The sequence below is a fragment of the Mus caroli genome, chromosome 4 (assembly GCF_900094665.2).
Source record: "Mus caroli chromosome 4, CAROLI_EIJ_v1.1, whole genome shotgun sequence".
In the NCBI taxonomy this organism is placed as follows: Eukaryota; Metazoa; Chordata; class Mammalia; order Rodentia; family Muridae; genus Mus; species Mus caroli.
Genome location: NC_034573.1, coordinates 145,565,268 through 145,576,033, shown reverse-complemented (window position 1 = coordinate 145,576,033; position 10,766 = coordinate 145,565,268). Strand labels below are relative to the sequence as shown.

At 54.3% G+C, this 10,766-nt stretch overlaps 1 protein-coding gene across 8 annotated transcripts in view; it reads left to right on the top strand.

Moving 5' to 3' along the window:
- Mib2 (mindbomb E3 ubiquitin protein ligase 2) overlaps window positions 1-10,152 on the top strand; it is a 15,446-nt gene extending 5,294 nt beyond the window's left edge. For 2 of the 8 annotated variants that reach the window (XM_029476397.1, XM_021160022.2), the window contains 18 exons: window positions 3,460-3,730; window positions 3,815-3,986; window positions 5,055-5,161; window positions 5,257-5,451; window positions 5,574-5,716; window positions 5,838-5,945; window positions 6,875-6,979; window positions 7,074-7,236; window positions 7,312-7,445; window positions 7,520-7,668; window positions 7,765-7,921; window positions 8,028-8,188; window positions 8,314-8,440; window positions 8,529-8,762; window positions 9,134-9,312; window positions 9,395-9,582; window positions 9,664-9,729; window positions 9,841-10,152. In XM_029476397.1, coding sequence (XP_029332257.1) covers window positions 3,484-3,730; window positions 3,815-3,986; window positions 5,055-5,161; window positions 5,257-5,451; window positions 5,574-5,716; window positions 5,838-5,945; window positions 6,875-6,979; window positions 7,074-7,236; window positions 7,312-7,445; window positions 7,520-7,668; window positions 7,765-7,921; window positions 8,028-8,188; window positions 8,314-8,440; window positions 8,529-8,762; window positions 9,134-9,312; window positions 9,395-9,582; window positions 9,664-9,729; window positions 9,841-10,079 — 2,874 coding nt within the window. In that variant the 5' untranslated portion in view covers window positions 3,460-3,483 and the 3' untranslated portion in view covers window positions 10,080-10,152. Of the gene's footprint in view, window positions 1-3,459; window positions 3,731-3,814; window positions 3,987-5,054; window positions 5,162-5,256; window positions 5,452-5,573; window positions 5,717-5,837; window positions 5,946-6,874; window positions 6,980-7,073; window positions 7,446-7,519; window positions 7,669-7,764; window positions 7,922-8,027; window positions 8,189-8,313; window positions 8,441-8,528; window positions 8,763-9,133; window positions 9,313-9,394; window positions 9,583-9,663; window positions 9,730-9,840 lie in introns of all 8 variants that reach the window. The other 6 variants (XM_029476396.1, XM_021160019.2, XM_021160023.2 and 3 more) reach the window with 5 other exon arrangements.
- The last annotated feature ends 614 nt before the right edge of the window (window positions 10,153-10,766 follow it).

Here is a 10,766-nt window from a genome sequence, read left to right as displayed (position 1 = left end):
GCTCTTACCCACTGAGCCATCTCACCAGCCCCTGAGGTTCTCTTATAACAAGCCTTGTTCTGGCTAAACAGGTATGTTGGGGTGGAAATGAGGTCTTCTCAATCTGTCTTTCCAGCCGTGCTGAACTCTGGCAGCAGGAAGGAAGGTTAACATGGTGCCAGTGGAGATCAGTAGCCTGGCAGAGACAGAGCTGTCTCTGAAGGGCAGTGCCACCACTGTGTCCACAGGCCACTATCTTCCCCTGCCTCAATCATGTGGACAAGGAAGGTTTCTGTGTAGAGCATGCTGGGAGTGGATGGAGACCCTTAGCTTGAAAGTGCCCGCTCTTCTAGGAGAGCTATGTGGAGAGAATACAAAGTCCCAGCAAGGAAGGGCCTAGGAAGTGGCAAGGCCGGGAGCTTTAAAGGTCAAGTGGTGAGAAGTTCTGTGACTAGGGAGATGTATCAAGAAGACCTCATTCCCACTCCAGCATAGCTGTTTAGTTAATTTCCCTCCAGGATATTTCTCAGTAGTATAGCCATGGCCATTACCAGGGAGGGGGAGTGGAGCTGAGCCAACCAGCAGAGCTGTGCTCCCCAATGAAACTGTGCTTCTTGTTGTCTGTTGTGTCTGTGCCACTCAAGGCAAGGCCTTGGTGTCTGGCTTTCAGTGAGCAAGCAGTATTTGAGTGTAGGGGTGTAGGGGTGTATGGGTGTAAGGGTATATGGGTATAGGGGTGTATGGGTATAGGGGTGTAAGGGTATATGCGTGTGGGGTGTATGGGTGTAGGGGTTATGGGTTTAGGGGTATGTGGGTGTGTGGGTGTAGGGGTGTATGGGACACTGGATCCCCTAAGTGCAGCAAGGGACTGCTCTCGCCACACCTATGTCAGACTTCTGTGACAGATAATGATGAAGGAGTTGAGGCTACACAGACTGTAGAGGAGGAGAGCCAGCTGTCATGGCTAGGTGTCACAAGACCCTCCCCTTGTCTGGGGCTCACTTTTCATAGTGGCTGCTCTGGGGTTCTCTCTATCCTGTGGAAAGAGGAAGAAGCTAGGAAGCTGTGTCCCCAGTGCCACATCTCAGCAGGGACTCTAGAGCTTGTGGGGGAAGAGTGAGTTACAAGAGAGGACAGACATGGCCTGTGGACTGAGGACAGACAGACATGGCCTGTGGACAGAGGAGGGGGTTCCTCTGAAGAAACAGAGCTCTGCTGTTTGGGAAGGCTTTTCATAGGCAGTGAGCCAGGAGAATGTGCCTGCCTGCTTTTTCTGTGGTTCTAGCAGTCCTGGGCCAGAGTAAAGGAAGAAGAATTGCAGAAGGGACTTGAGCGATGGTTTGGTGGTTAGAATACTGCCTGCTCATTCAGACGACCTCCAGGTTCAACCCCCAGCACCCACATGATGTCTCACAATCACTTGTTACTCCAGTCCCACCCTCTCACACCCTCTTTTGGCCTCTCCTGGTACTGTATACACATGGTGTACAGACATTTGCAGGCCAAACACTCACACACATGAAATAGTAAAATGTAAAAGAAAACTGCACAAGGCCATGCAGGCCAGGAGGCCTGTGCCCCTGAGAATGTGGTGAGATGCACATCCGGAGTCTGCGTGTAGTAGTGCCCAGCGTATGCCAGAGTCTGCATGTGGCAGCACCCGGTGTATGCACACAGGCTTCTGAGTTGTGTTGGTTGCCTTACTGTACTTGGCTCTGAGACAGCCTGTGGTGCTCAGGCCACTCGGCCATCAGCCAGTGTCTGTGGCTAGGCAGGGCTATTGGTCTTCCTTACTGTCCACCTGTGGCTTCATAGTGGGTAGTGTAGTGGGGAATGTTTTCTGAGCTGGGCAGGCCAGAAGACTGTCAGTCTGGGGCAAGGCCTGGAAGAGGGCCCAGGCAGAGGGCTGCTGTGTGCTGCACACCTATTGTTGTTCACTTATCTCTTCTCTGGCCTCTCTGCCTCATGGCTTCATAGCTACTGGGTCCCAGATAGAGTTGGCAGGACCCTGAAATGCTGACAGCTGCAGGTTGGGGGTGATCTTTCAGCCTCTTGTGAGGCCTATGTATATGTCCTAGAACAGGACTGCTAGCGTTGTTCATTCTAGGCAATCCCTCACTCCTCCCCTAGTTACAGGGCTTGGTGCTTAGATAGGATGAAGTATAAGTGACTTGTCATAGTGCAGGAGCCCCTGAGCCTCCCCCTGTCAGACTCTCTTTCAAATTCCTTTGTGTGTCTTGATGTTGGCACTTTAAAGGCTGAGGCAGGATACTGAGTTTGAGTTCAGTCTAGCAAAGACCTTGTACATGTTAACTTTATTTAAGGTTAGTACAGAGACATATTTAAAGTTATTATGATTAAGGCCACATAAGTAACCCAAAGCTTGGCATGACTGTCCACGTCTTAAACTTCTGTGACTAGAGTCCCTATAGTTGACACTCTTACCTTTAGCTCCTCCCCTTCCCTGTCTCTCATCTTTGTTCTGCCACCCACCTTAGCAAGGTAGGTTTATATTCTCTTGGGCATTGACTACTCAGGACCCAGTTCACCATGAAGGACACGGGGCAGATGCTTCTGTGAGCATACCACCTCTGCAGCTAGACCATGCTCCTCTAAAGATGGTCCCTAAAGAGACCATGACTCTACTAGAGTTGCATGACTCTACTATCATTTGAAATGTGGAGCAGAGGACCTTGTCCTGCCTATGAGCAGTATCCTGGTAACAACACATTCCATGCGTAGTGCTTCTCCTGGAGTACGTGTTTCTGTCTTGCCCATTTTCAGCTTGTCTGCCTTTTTCTTATAGACTGGGAGCCTCCTCCCTCACGTCATTGTCCTCTTCAGTTGCTTTATAACAACTTGTTGAAAAACAGCCCTTTAAGCCGGGCGTGGTGGCGCACGCCTTTAATCCCAGCACTCGGGAGGCAGAGGCAGGNGATTTCTGAGTTCGAGGCCAGCCTGGTCTACAAAGTGAGTTCCAGGACAGCCAGGGCTACACAGAGAAACCCTGTCTCGAAAAACCAAAAAAAAAAGAAAAACAGCCCTTTAATTCAGTCCCACATATCAGTGAGCTGCACAGAAAGTCTTTGCTTCGACAAGATGGATGGCCTTATAGTCTTCCACATGGGCATCTACAATGTACATCTATTAGGGTTATCTCTTATTTACTAATTTAAGTTTTGGAGACAGGTTCTTAGTATGTAGCCTTAGCTAACCTAGAACTCACTATATCGACCTGGATGGTCTTGAACTCACAGAGAACCTCTTGCCTCTGCCTCCTGGGTACTGGTATTAAAGTACGCGCCATCATGTCCAACTCTAGCTTTAAAGTGCTGATGTTCTTGCTACTTTGTTCTTTTGGCCTAGTTTTCTCTGTTCCGGATCCATATTTCTCTCCCAGGTGGCCATCTCAACGTGTGTCCTATGGTTAGCCTGGCCACCTGGCATTCTGATATCGACTAAGGATGCTCTTTGTTGCAGGTCTTTGAACAACCCCCCCTCACCATGGACCTGGACCCCCATGCAGGTGTGCAGGTGGGCATGCGTGTGGTACGCGGAATGGACTGGAAATGGGGCCAGCAGGATGGAGGTGAGGGCGGTGTGGGCACCGTGGTGGAGCTTGGCCGCCATGGCAGCCCCTCGACCCCCGACCGTACAGTTGTCGTTCAGTGGGACCAGGGCACACGTACCAACTATCGAGCTGGCTACCAAGGTGCCCATGACCTGTTGCTCTATGACAACGCCCAAATCGGTGTGTGTTGATTCCCAGCTGTGGGTGGGGCTGGCCAGGTGACAGGAGACCATCAGGTCCTCACTTACCCCATCCTGCACCTAGGTATCCGCCACCCCAATATCATCTGTGACTGCTGCAAGAAACATGGGCTTCGCGGCATGCGTTGGAAGTGCCGTGTCTGCTTTGATTATGACCTCTGCACACAGTGCTACATGCACAACAAGCATGACCTGACCCATGCCTTCGAGCGCTATGAGACATCTCACTCACGCCCGTGAGTTCCCTAGGCAATAGCCTACCTCCCTAGGGCCTCCTTGGCCTCTGGCTGAGTCACTTCCAAAAGTACCTAGTAAGCCCCCCCCCCCTTGCATGATTTCCTTGATGGATAACCAGGGTCAGGTTATCTAGAGCCTTGAGAATGTTACGCCCCCACTTTTTTCTCACTGAACTGTGAGGTGGGTTCCATGGATGGGATTTCCTCTGTCATGTCACCCTTAGAGACAGGTAGGCAAGCAAGCAGAACTCTTCAGTAGAGCAGTACCCTGGAGCACTGAATGTGGTCTGAATATAGCCACATGGATAGCAGAAGCAATTGAAACATACATCATCCCCTGGTGGCACCAGGCCTGGCAGGGAGGCTTGTCACCTATAGTTATAGCTGGGAATAGCCCTGACCTGATGCAAAGAGATGAGGACAGGAGACAGGATTGACTTGGGAAGGCAGTCAAGTACCATCTTTTCTTCTCTTTTCTTTTCTTTTTTTTTTCCAAGGCAGGGTTTCTCTGTGTAGTCCTGGCTGTCCTGGAACTCACTCTGTATTCCAGGCTGGCCTCCAACTCAAAAATCAGCCTGCCTCTGCCTCCCAAGTGCTGGGATTTAAAGGCGTGCGCCACCACTGCTGGGCCCATCTTTTATTTTCTGCACCTCCTTAGTCTTTCCTGTATGTGGAGAGAGGTGCAGCATAGGTGAGCCTGAGGCCAGGGTAGGGGTCAGTTCTGGTGGATAGACAATGTTTCCTTCCTCTGGGCCAGGCTCTGCCCCTGCTGCTCTATAGGCAACAGAAATGGACTGGTCACATGGGCTGTGCTCCAAGAGACATCTCAGGTCTCTTTCCAGCCTGGTATTGGTGAAAGAAATTCTCTGAGCCCAGAGACATTGGATAGTTTGTCCCCTCTCCCAAAGTGGAGGTCTGCTGGGAAACCATTCAAGGACAGTGGTTTAGTCTGAGATCCATCCAGAATTCCTATCCTAATGACCCTGATGCCATTAGGATAGAGGGACAAGGTGGGTAGTGCAGAATCTGACCATCACAGCTGCATGGCTCAGACTCATTCTCTTACAGGGTTACGCTGAGCCCCCGACAGGGCCTCCCTCGAATCCCACTGAGGGGCATCTTTCAAGGAGCAAAGGTGGTACGAGGCCCTGACTGGGAATGGGGCTCACAAGATGGTGAGTGGTGGCTGGAGAGAGACGGAGGCAAAGCCGGTTACAGCTCAGCCTCAAGACACACTCTAAGCTTGTCGGTGTGCATACTGTCTTCCCAGGAGGGGAAGGCAAGACAGGTCGTGTGGTGGACATCCGTGGCTGGGATGTGGAGACAGGCCGAAGTGTGGCCAGTGTGACATGGGCAGATGGAACCACGAACGTGTACCGAGTGGGCCACAAGGGCAAGGTGGATCTCAGATGTGTTGGTGAGGCAGCTGGCGGCTTTTACTACAAGGAGCACCTCCCAAAGCTTGGTATGGGGCTGACTCTGACACCAGCTGCCCTCCTGCCCTGGCTGTGCCCGTGTCACTCTAGCATGTCCTGTTTGGGGTGGGCAGGTTGCTTGCTGAGGCCTAGCCTGCCACCCTCTCCCCAGGCAAGCCAGCAGAGCTGCAGCGCAGGGTGAGTGCTGATGGCCAGCCCTTCCAGCGTGGGGACAAGGTCAAGTGTCTGCTGGACACAGATGTCCTAAGGGACATGCAAGAAGGCCATGGTGGCTGGAACCCTAGGATGGCAGAGGTGAGCCACCTCTTCTGCTGACTCCCCATGTGTTCCCCTTCCCAAGTCCTTTGGACCCCATCCCTCTTCCTGCCCCAAGCATCCAGCCTGACCCAGCCATAGCCTCCGTGACCCGCCACAGTTTATCGGACAGATGGGCACCGTGCACCGCATCACAGACCGTGGGGACGTGCGTGTGCAGTTCAACCATGAGACCCGCTGGACCTTCCACCCTGGGGCTCTCACCAAGGTGCCTAGGGGGCTGGGCTGAGCCCCACTTATTGCTTCTCTGATTCCCTCCATGTACTTGTTCAGTCTTGGGAGTGGTTAGGCATGAATAGGCACCAGTCTCCCCATGAGTTTGCACACCTGAAGGAAGGGGAGAACCTGGTGGGTGGAGGTAAGACCAGAAGGCAACACAGGTGTGAAGGACACAGAGGAGAATGAAACATAGGCATCTGAGACCAGAACCTGTGGACTCTGTCCTGAGAACAAGGGAGTATGGTAGACCAGATGGGTTGCTTGCCATACTCTCTTGAGATGCTGTTTGCACCAGGGAGACAGATGGAGTAATCTGTAAGGAGACTGAAGTGGAGGCTTGCCTGCCAAAGGCGTTGAAGACTAGACTGAGTAGATTCTGTGGAAGCTGTTTGGAACACTGGACTGTGGAGATGAGACATGGGCCAGATAGATGGGAACGTCCAGTGTGAACCTAGAGGAGGATACTTTAGAGCAGGTTCACTCTGCGCACGGATGTGTGCATAGATCCCTGCAGGAACTCCACAACCCAACCAGCCCTACCCTCCTTCCCAGCCTCTCACCCAGCTCCACCCTTAACTTCTTTCCTGTATCTATACTGCATTTTCTGTGCTGCCTTGTGTCTGGTCAGTGGATAGGGACCCTTGCAACAGGTCTTCTTGACCTTCACACATCTCCAGAGCTGGACTTTGGTCTCTGCTTCTCAGACTGTTATCCCCTATGGCTCAGGCTGACCACCCAGGCCTGTTTTGGTCAACTGAGGCCCTTGACCAGCAGCCAGACCATTGGGTTGTACTTGAGGCAGGAACTGGGGCCAAGGTTGTCTTCTTGCCCCGTGGAGCAGGATGTGCCCTTCCACATGACCCTGAGTAGACACAGATAGCTGGAGAAACTCCCCTTATTGGCTTCTCTGTCATCCAGCACAACAGCTTCTGGGTGGGTGATGTGGTCCGGGTCATCGATGACCTTGACACTGTGAAGCGACTTCAGGCTGGACATGGTGAATGGACCGACGACATGGCCCCCGTGAGTCTTAATGTCTGTTGTCAGCACGTTGACCCCGCTCCCACTGCTGTCTACGCCACCCCTGACCTGTTGTGACCCCACCTCTTCTCCTCAGGCCCTAGGCCGAGTGGGGAAAGTGGTGAAGGTGTTTGGAGATGGAAACTTGCGTGTGGCAGTTGGCGGTCAGCGGTGGACCTTCAGCCCCTCTTGCCTAGTGGCCTACCGGCCTGAGGAAGACGCCAACCTGGATGTGGCTGAGCGTGCCAGAGAGAACAAAAGTGCGGCATCAGTCTCAGTGGCTGGTGGGAGGCAGGGCAGCCCCTGGCCAGCACTTACCTCAACCCTGCCCCCAGGCTCACTGAGTGTGGCCCTGGACAAGCTTCGGACCCAGAAGAGTGACCCAGAGCACCCGGGGAGGCTGGTAGTAGAGGCTGCACTAGGAAATGTAGCCCGGGCTCTGGATCTTCTGCGAAGGCATCCAGAGCAGGCAAGTTACCACCCTGCCCTTGTGATAGCCACCAAGGAGAGTGCCCAGAGTTCATGTGTTGGCTTTCTTCACAGGTGGACACCAAGAACCAGGGTAGAACTGCCCTGCAGGTGGCTGCTTACCTGGGCCAGGTAGAGCTGGTGCGGCTGCTGCTGCAGGCAAGAGCAAGTATGGACCTGCCGGATGATGAGGGCAACACTGTGCTGCACTACACAGCCATGGGGTGAGGCCTGGGCAGGCTGGCGGGTCCTGTTGGGAATGAACTTTAGAGCCAGTGTACAAATGGACTGTCCCCAAACCTTCCCACTTCTACCATTAGGAACCAGCCTGAGGCCACAAGGGTGCTCCTGAGTGCAGGATGTGCAGTGGATGCTCGGAATGGCACACGCAGCACAGCCCTACATGTGGCTGTACAGAGGGGCTTCCTAGAGGTGGTAAAGATCCTGTGTGAACGTGGTTGTGATGTCAACTTGCCGGTGAGTGATAGTCCCTGGATTCTTTGCCACTAAACAGCCCTAGGTCAAGGAACCAACTTGACCCTGGAGGAAGGCGCTGCTGTGTGACCATCCCCCTCTGTTACAGGATGCTCATGCAGACACACCCCTGCATTCTGCCATCTCTGCTGGTGCCGGTGCCAGCAGCATTGTTGAAGTCCTCACCGAGGTTCCTGGCATCGATGTCACTGCTACCAATAGCCAGGGCTTCACACTGCTACACCATGCATCCCTCAAGGGCCATGTGCTGTGAGTGTGGGGGTTGGGCACACTGCTGTCATCCAGTCTTTTGACCTACTGCCAGGCTATCCTGATCCAGAGCACTCGGTGAAGTGCTTAGGGAAGCCCCTGGACCTACCTTCTTGTTCCCACAGAGCAGTCAGAAAGATTCTGGCAAGGGCCCGGCAGCTGGTGGATGCCAAGAAGGAGGATGGCTTTACTGCACTGCATCTGGCAGCTCTCAACAACCACAGGGAGGTGGCCCAGGTCCTAATCCGAGAGGTGGGTGCAGGGGTCCCAGGGCCACTCAAGGCCAGGAACCAGACCAAGTGGGATGTCAAAGCTGAACCTGTGCCCATCCTTTCCCTAGGGTCGCTGTGATGTGAATGTGCGAAACCGGAAGCTTCAGTCTCCACTGCATCTGGCTGTGCAACAGGCCCACCTGGGGCTGGTACCGCTGCTAGTGGACGCAGGCTGCAGTGTCAATACTGAGGACGAGGAGGGTGACACAGCCCTACATGTGGCACTACAGCGTCATCAGCTGTTGCCCCTGGTGGCTGACAGGGCTGGGGGAGACCCAGGGCCCTTGCAGCTGCTGTCAAGGGTGAGGAAGTATGGTGTGGGTACTGGAAAGGAGGGCCTGGGTGATTTTTTTATTTCCCATTAACTCCAGAGAACCAGGGTTTCCGGAGAGTAGGGCAGTTTGGAACCCTGAATTTCAAGAGCTTTTCTCTGTAATCCAGACCAACCTGGAAAAGGGTTGGGGCCCATTTGGGATGAAGGATCTCAGAGTTTTTGCACCTGCCTAACAAAGGGCATCTTTGGGGCCTGCTTTCCCGAGTCATTCTAGATCCAGAAGCATTAGCCCAGACAGCGATACCATTATTCAGATTTCTGGGGTAGCCCAATGCCAGCAAAGGCTTCCTTCAAGTCTTCGTGGGGTTTCCACCCTTATCTGTATGTCCTGCCACTCAGCTACAGGCCTCAGGCCTCCCAGGCAGCACAGAGTTGACTGTAGGCGCTGCAGTGGCCTGCTTCCTGGCATTGGAGGGTGCTGATGTGAGCTACGCAAACCACCGCGGCCGGAGCCCACTGGACCTGGCCACAGAAGGCCGAGTGCTCAAGGCCTTGCAGGGCTGTGCCCAGCGCTTCAGGTGAGCCCATGATGCGGGGCTTGTAGGGAGACAACCATTAAGGCCATTGGGCCACCTTTCAAGCCCCCTCCTCCAACTGCAGGGAGCGACAGGCAGGTGGCGGTGGGGGTGTGCCCCCGGGCCCCCGGCATGTGCTGAGTACTCCTAACACCGTGACGAACCTGCATGTGTCTGGCACAGCAGGGCCAGAAGCTGCCGAGTGCCTGGTGTGCTCGGAGCTGGCATTGCTAGTTCTATTCTCACCGTGTCAGCACCGCACAGTGTGTGAGGGTGAGTTCGGGGTGTGTGTGGAGGACTAGGGTGGCCCAGCTGCCTAGTCCAGCCCTACTAACAGTGCACTGCCCCTGGCAGAATGCGCTCGAAGGATGAAGAAGTGTATCAGATGCCAGGTGGTCATCAGCAAAAAGCTACGCCCAGGTGGGTAGGATGGGGCTTGGCCCTGCCACTCCTTGTCCTGTGACAAGCTCAACAGCCTGCACCTAATCTTCACACCTTCTGTTGCTGATTCCCACTCACCTCATCCCACAGACGGCTCAGAGGTGGTAAATGCCATCCAGGTGCCCGGCCCGCCTCGGCAACTGGTGGAGGAGCTACAGAGCCGCTACAGGCAGATGGAGGAGCGCATCACCTGCCCCATCTGCATCGACAGCCACATCCGCCTGGTGTTCCAGTGCGGCCATGGAGCGTGCGCGCCCTGTGGCGCTGCGCTTAACGCCTGCCCCATCTGCCGCCAGCCCATCCGTGACCGCATTCAGATCTTCGTGTGAGAGCACTCCACACGCCGTGGCTGATCGCACACCTTCCTTCAAAACCCCTGTATTTTATAAAAAGATTATCGAACTTTGCTTCCTGTTCCTTGTCTAAGGGAGATCCTCACCGCCCCTCCCCCGCTCCCCCAAGCCCCACCCCACGCCCGGCATCAGTCTCCAGACTGCCTGGAGGTCAGGAACGCTCTGGTTGAGGATGCAGCCCGCCATAAGTGCTCGCTGGCTTTGGTTTGACACAAACGCGGCCCCTTGTGGCCCTAACCATAAGTGCTCGCTGGCTTTGGTCCGTCCGGAAACTCCAAAAGGCTCACGTGGTTTTTCTATCGCCCCTATAGGAGGGCCACCCCACTTTACTTTTCCCCTTGCCTACTACTCCCTCCGCCCCTCTGGGGCAGGACTTGAACTGTGAAGGTTTTGGTCAAAGCAACACGACTAGAGAGGGTCCTGGCTAGGAGGGAGTTGGGTTGGAAGCCGCCAAGCTCTTGACAGTTAAGCTGGGGCTGAGTGAAGAAGCAAGAGAGTGTCCGTCCACTTGTTGGAACAAACACTTAATAAAGAAGGGAGGGGGCAGATGGCTGACCCTTTTCAAGAACTTCCAGCGCAGCTATTACGGGCCACAGGGCACTCCAGCTGCTTGGCTCTGACTCTGCTGGCCAAGTACATTGTTGCAGTCACCTAGGGTCCAAA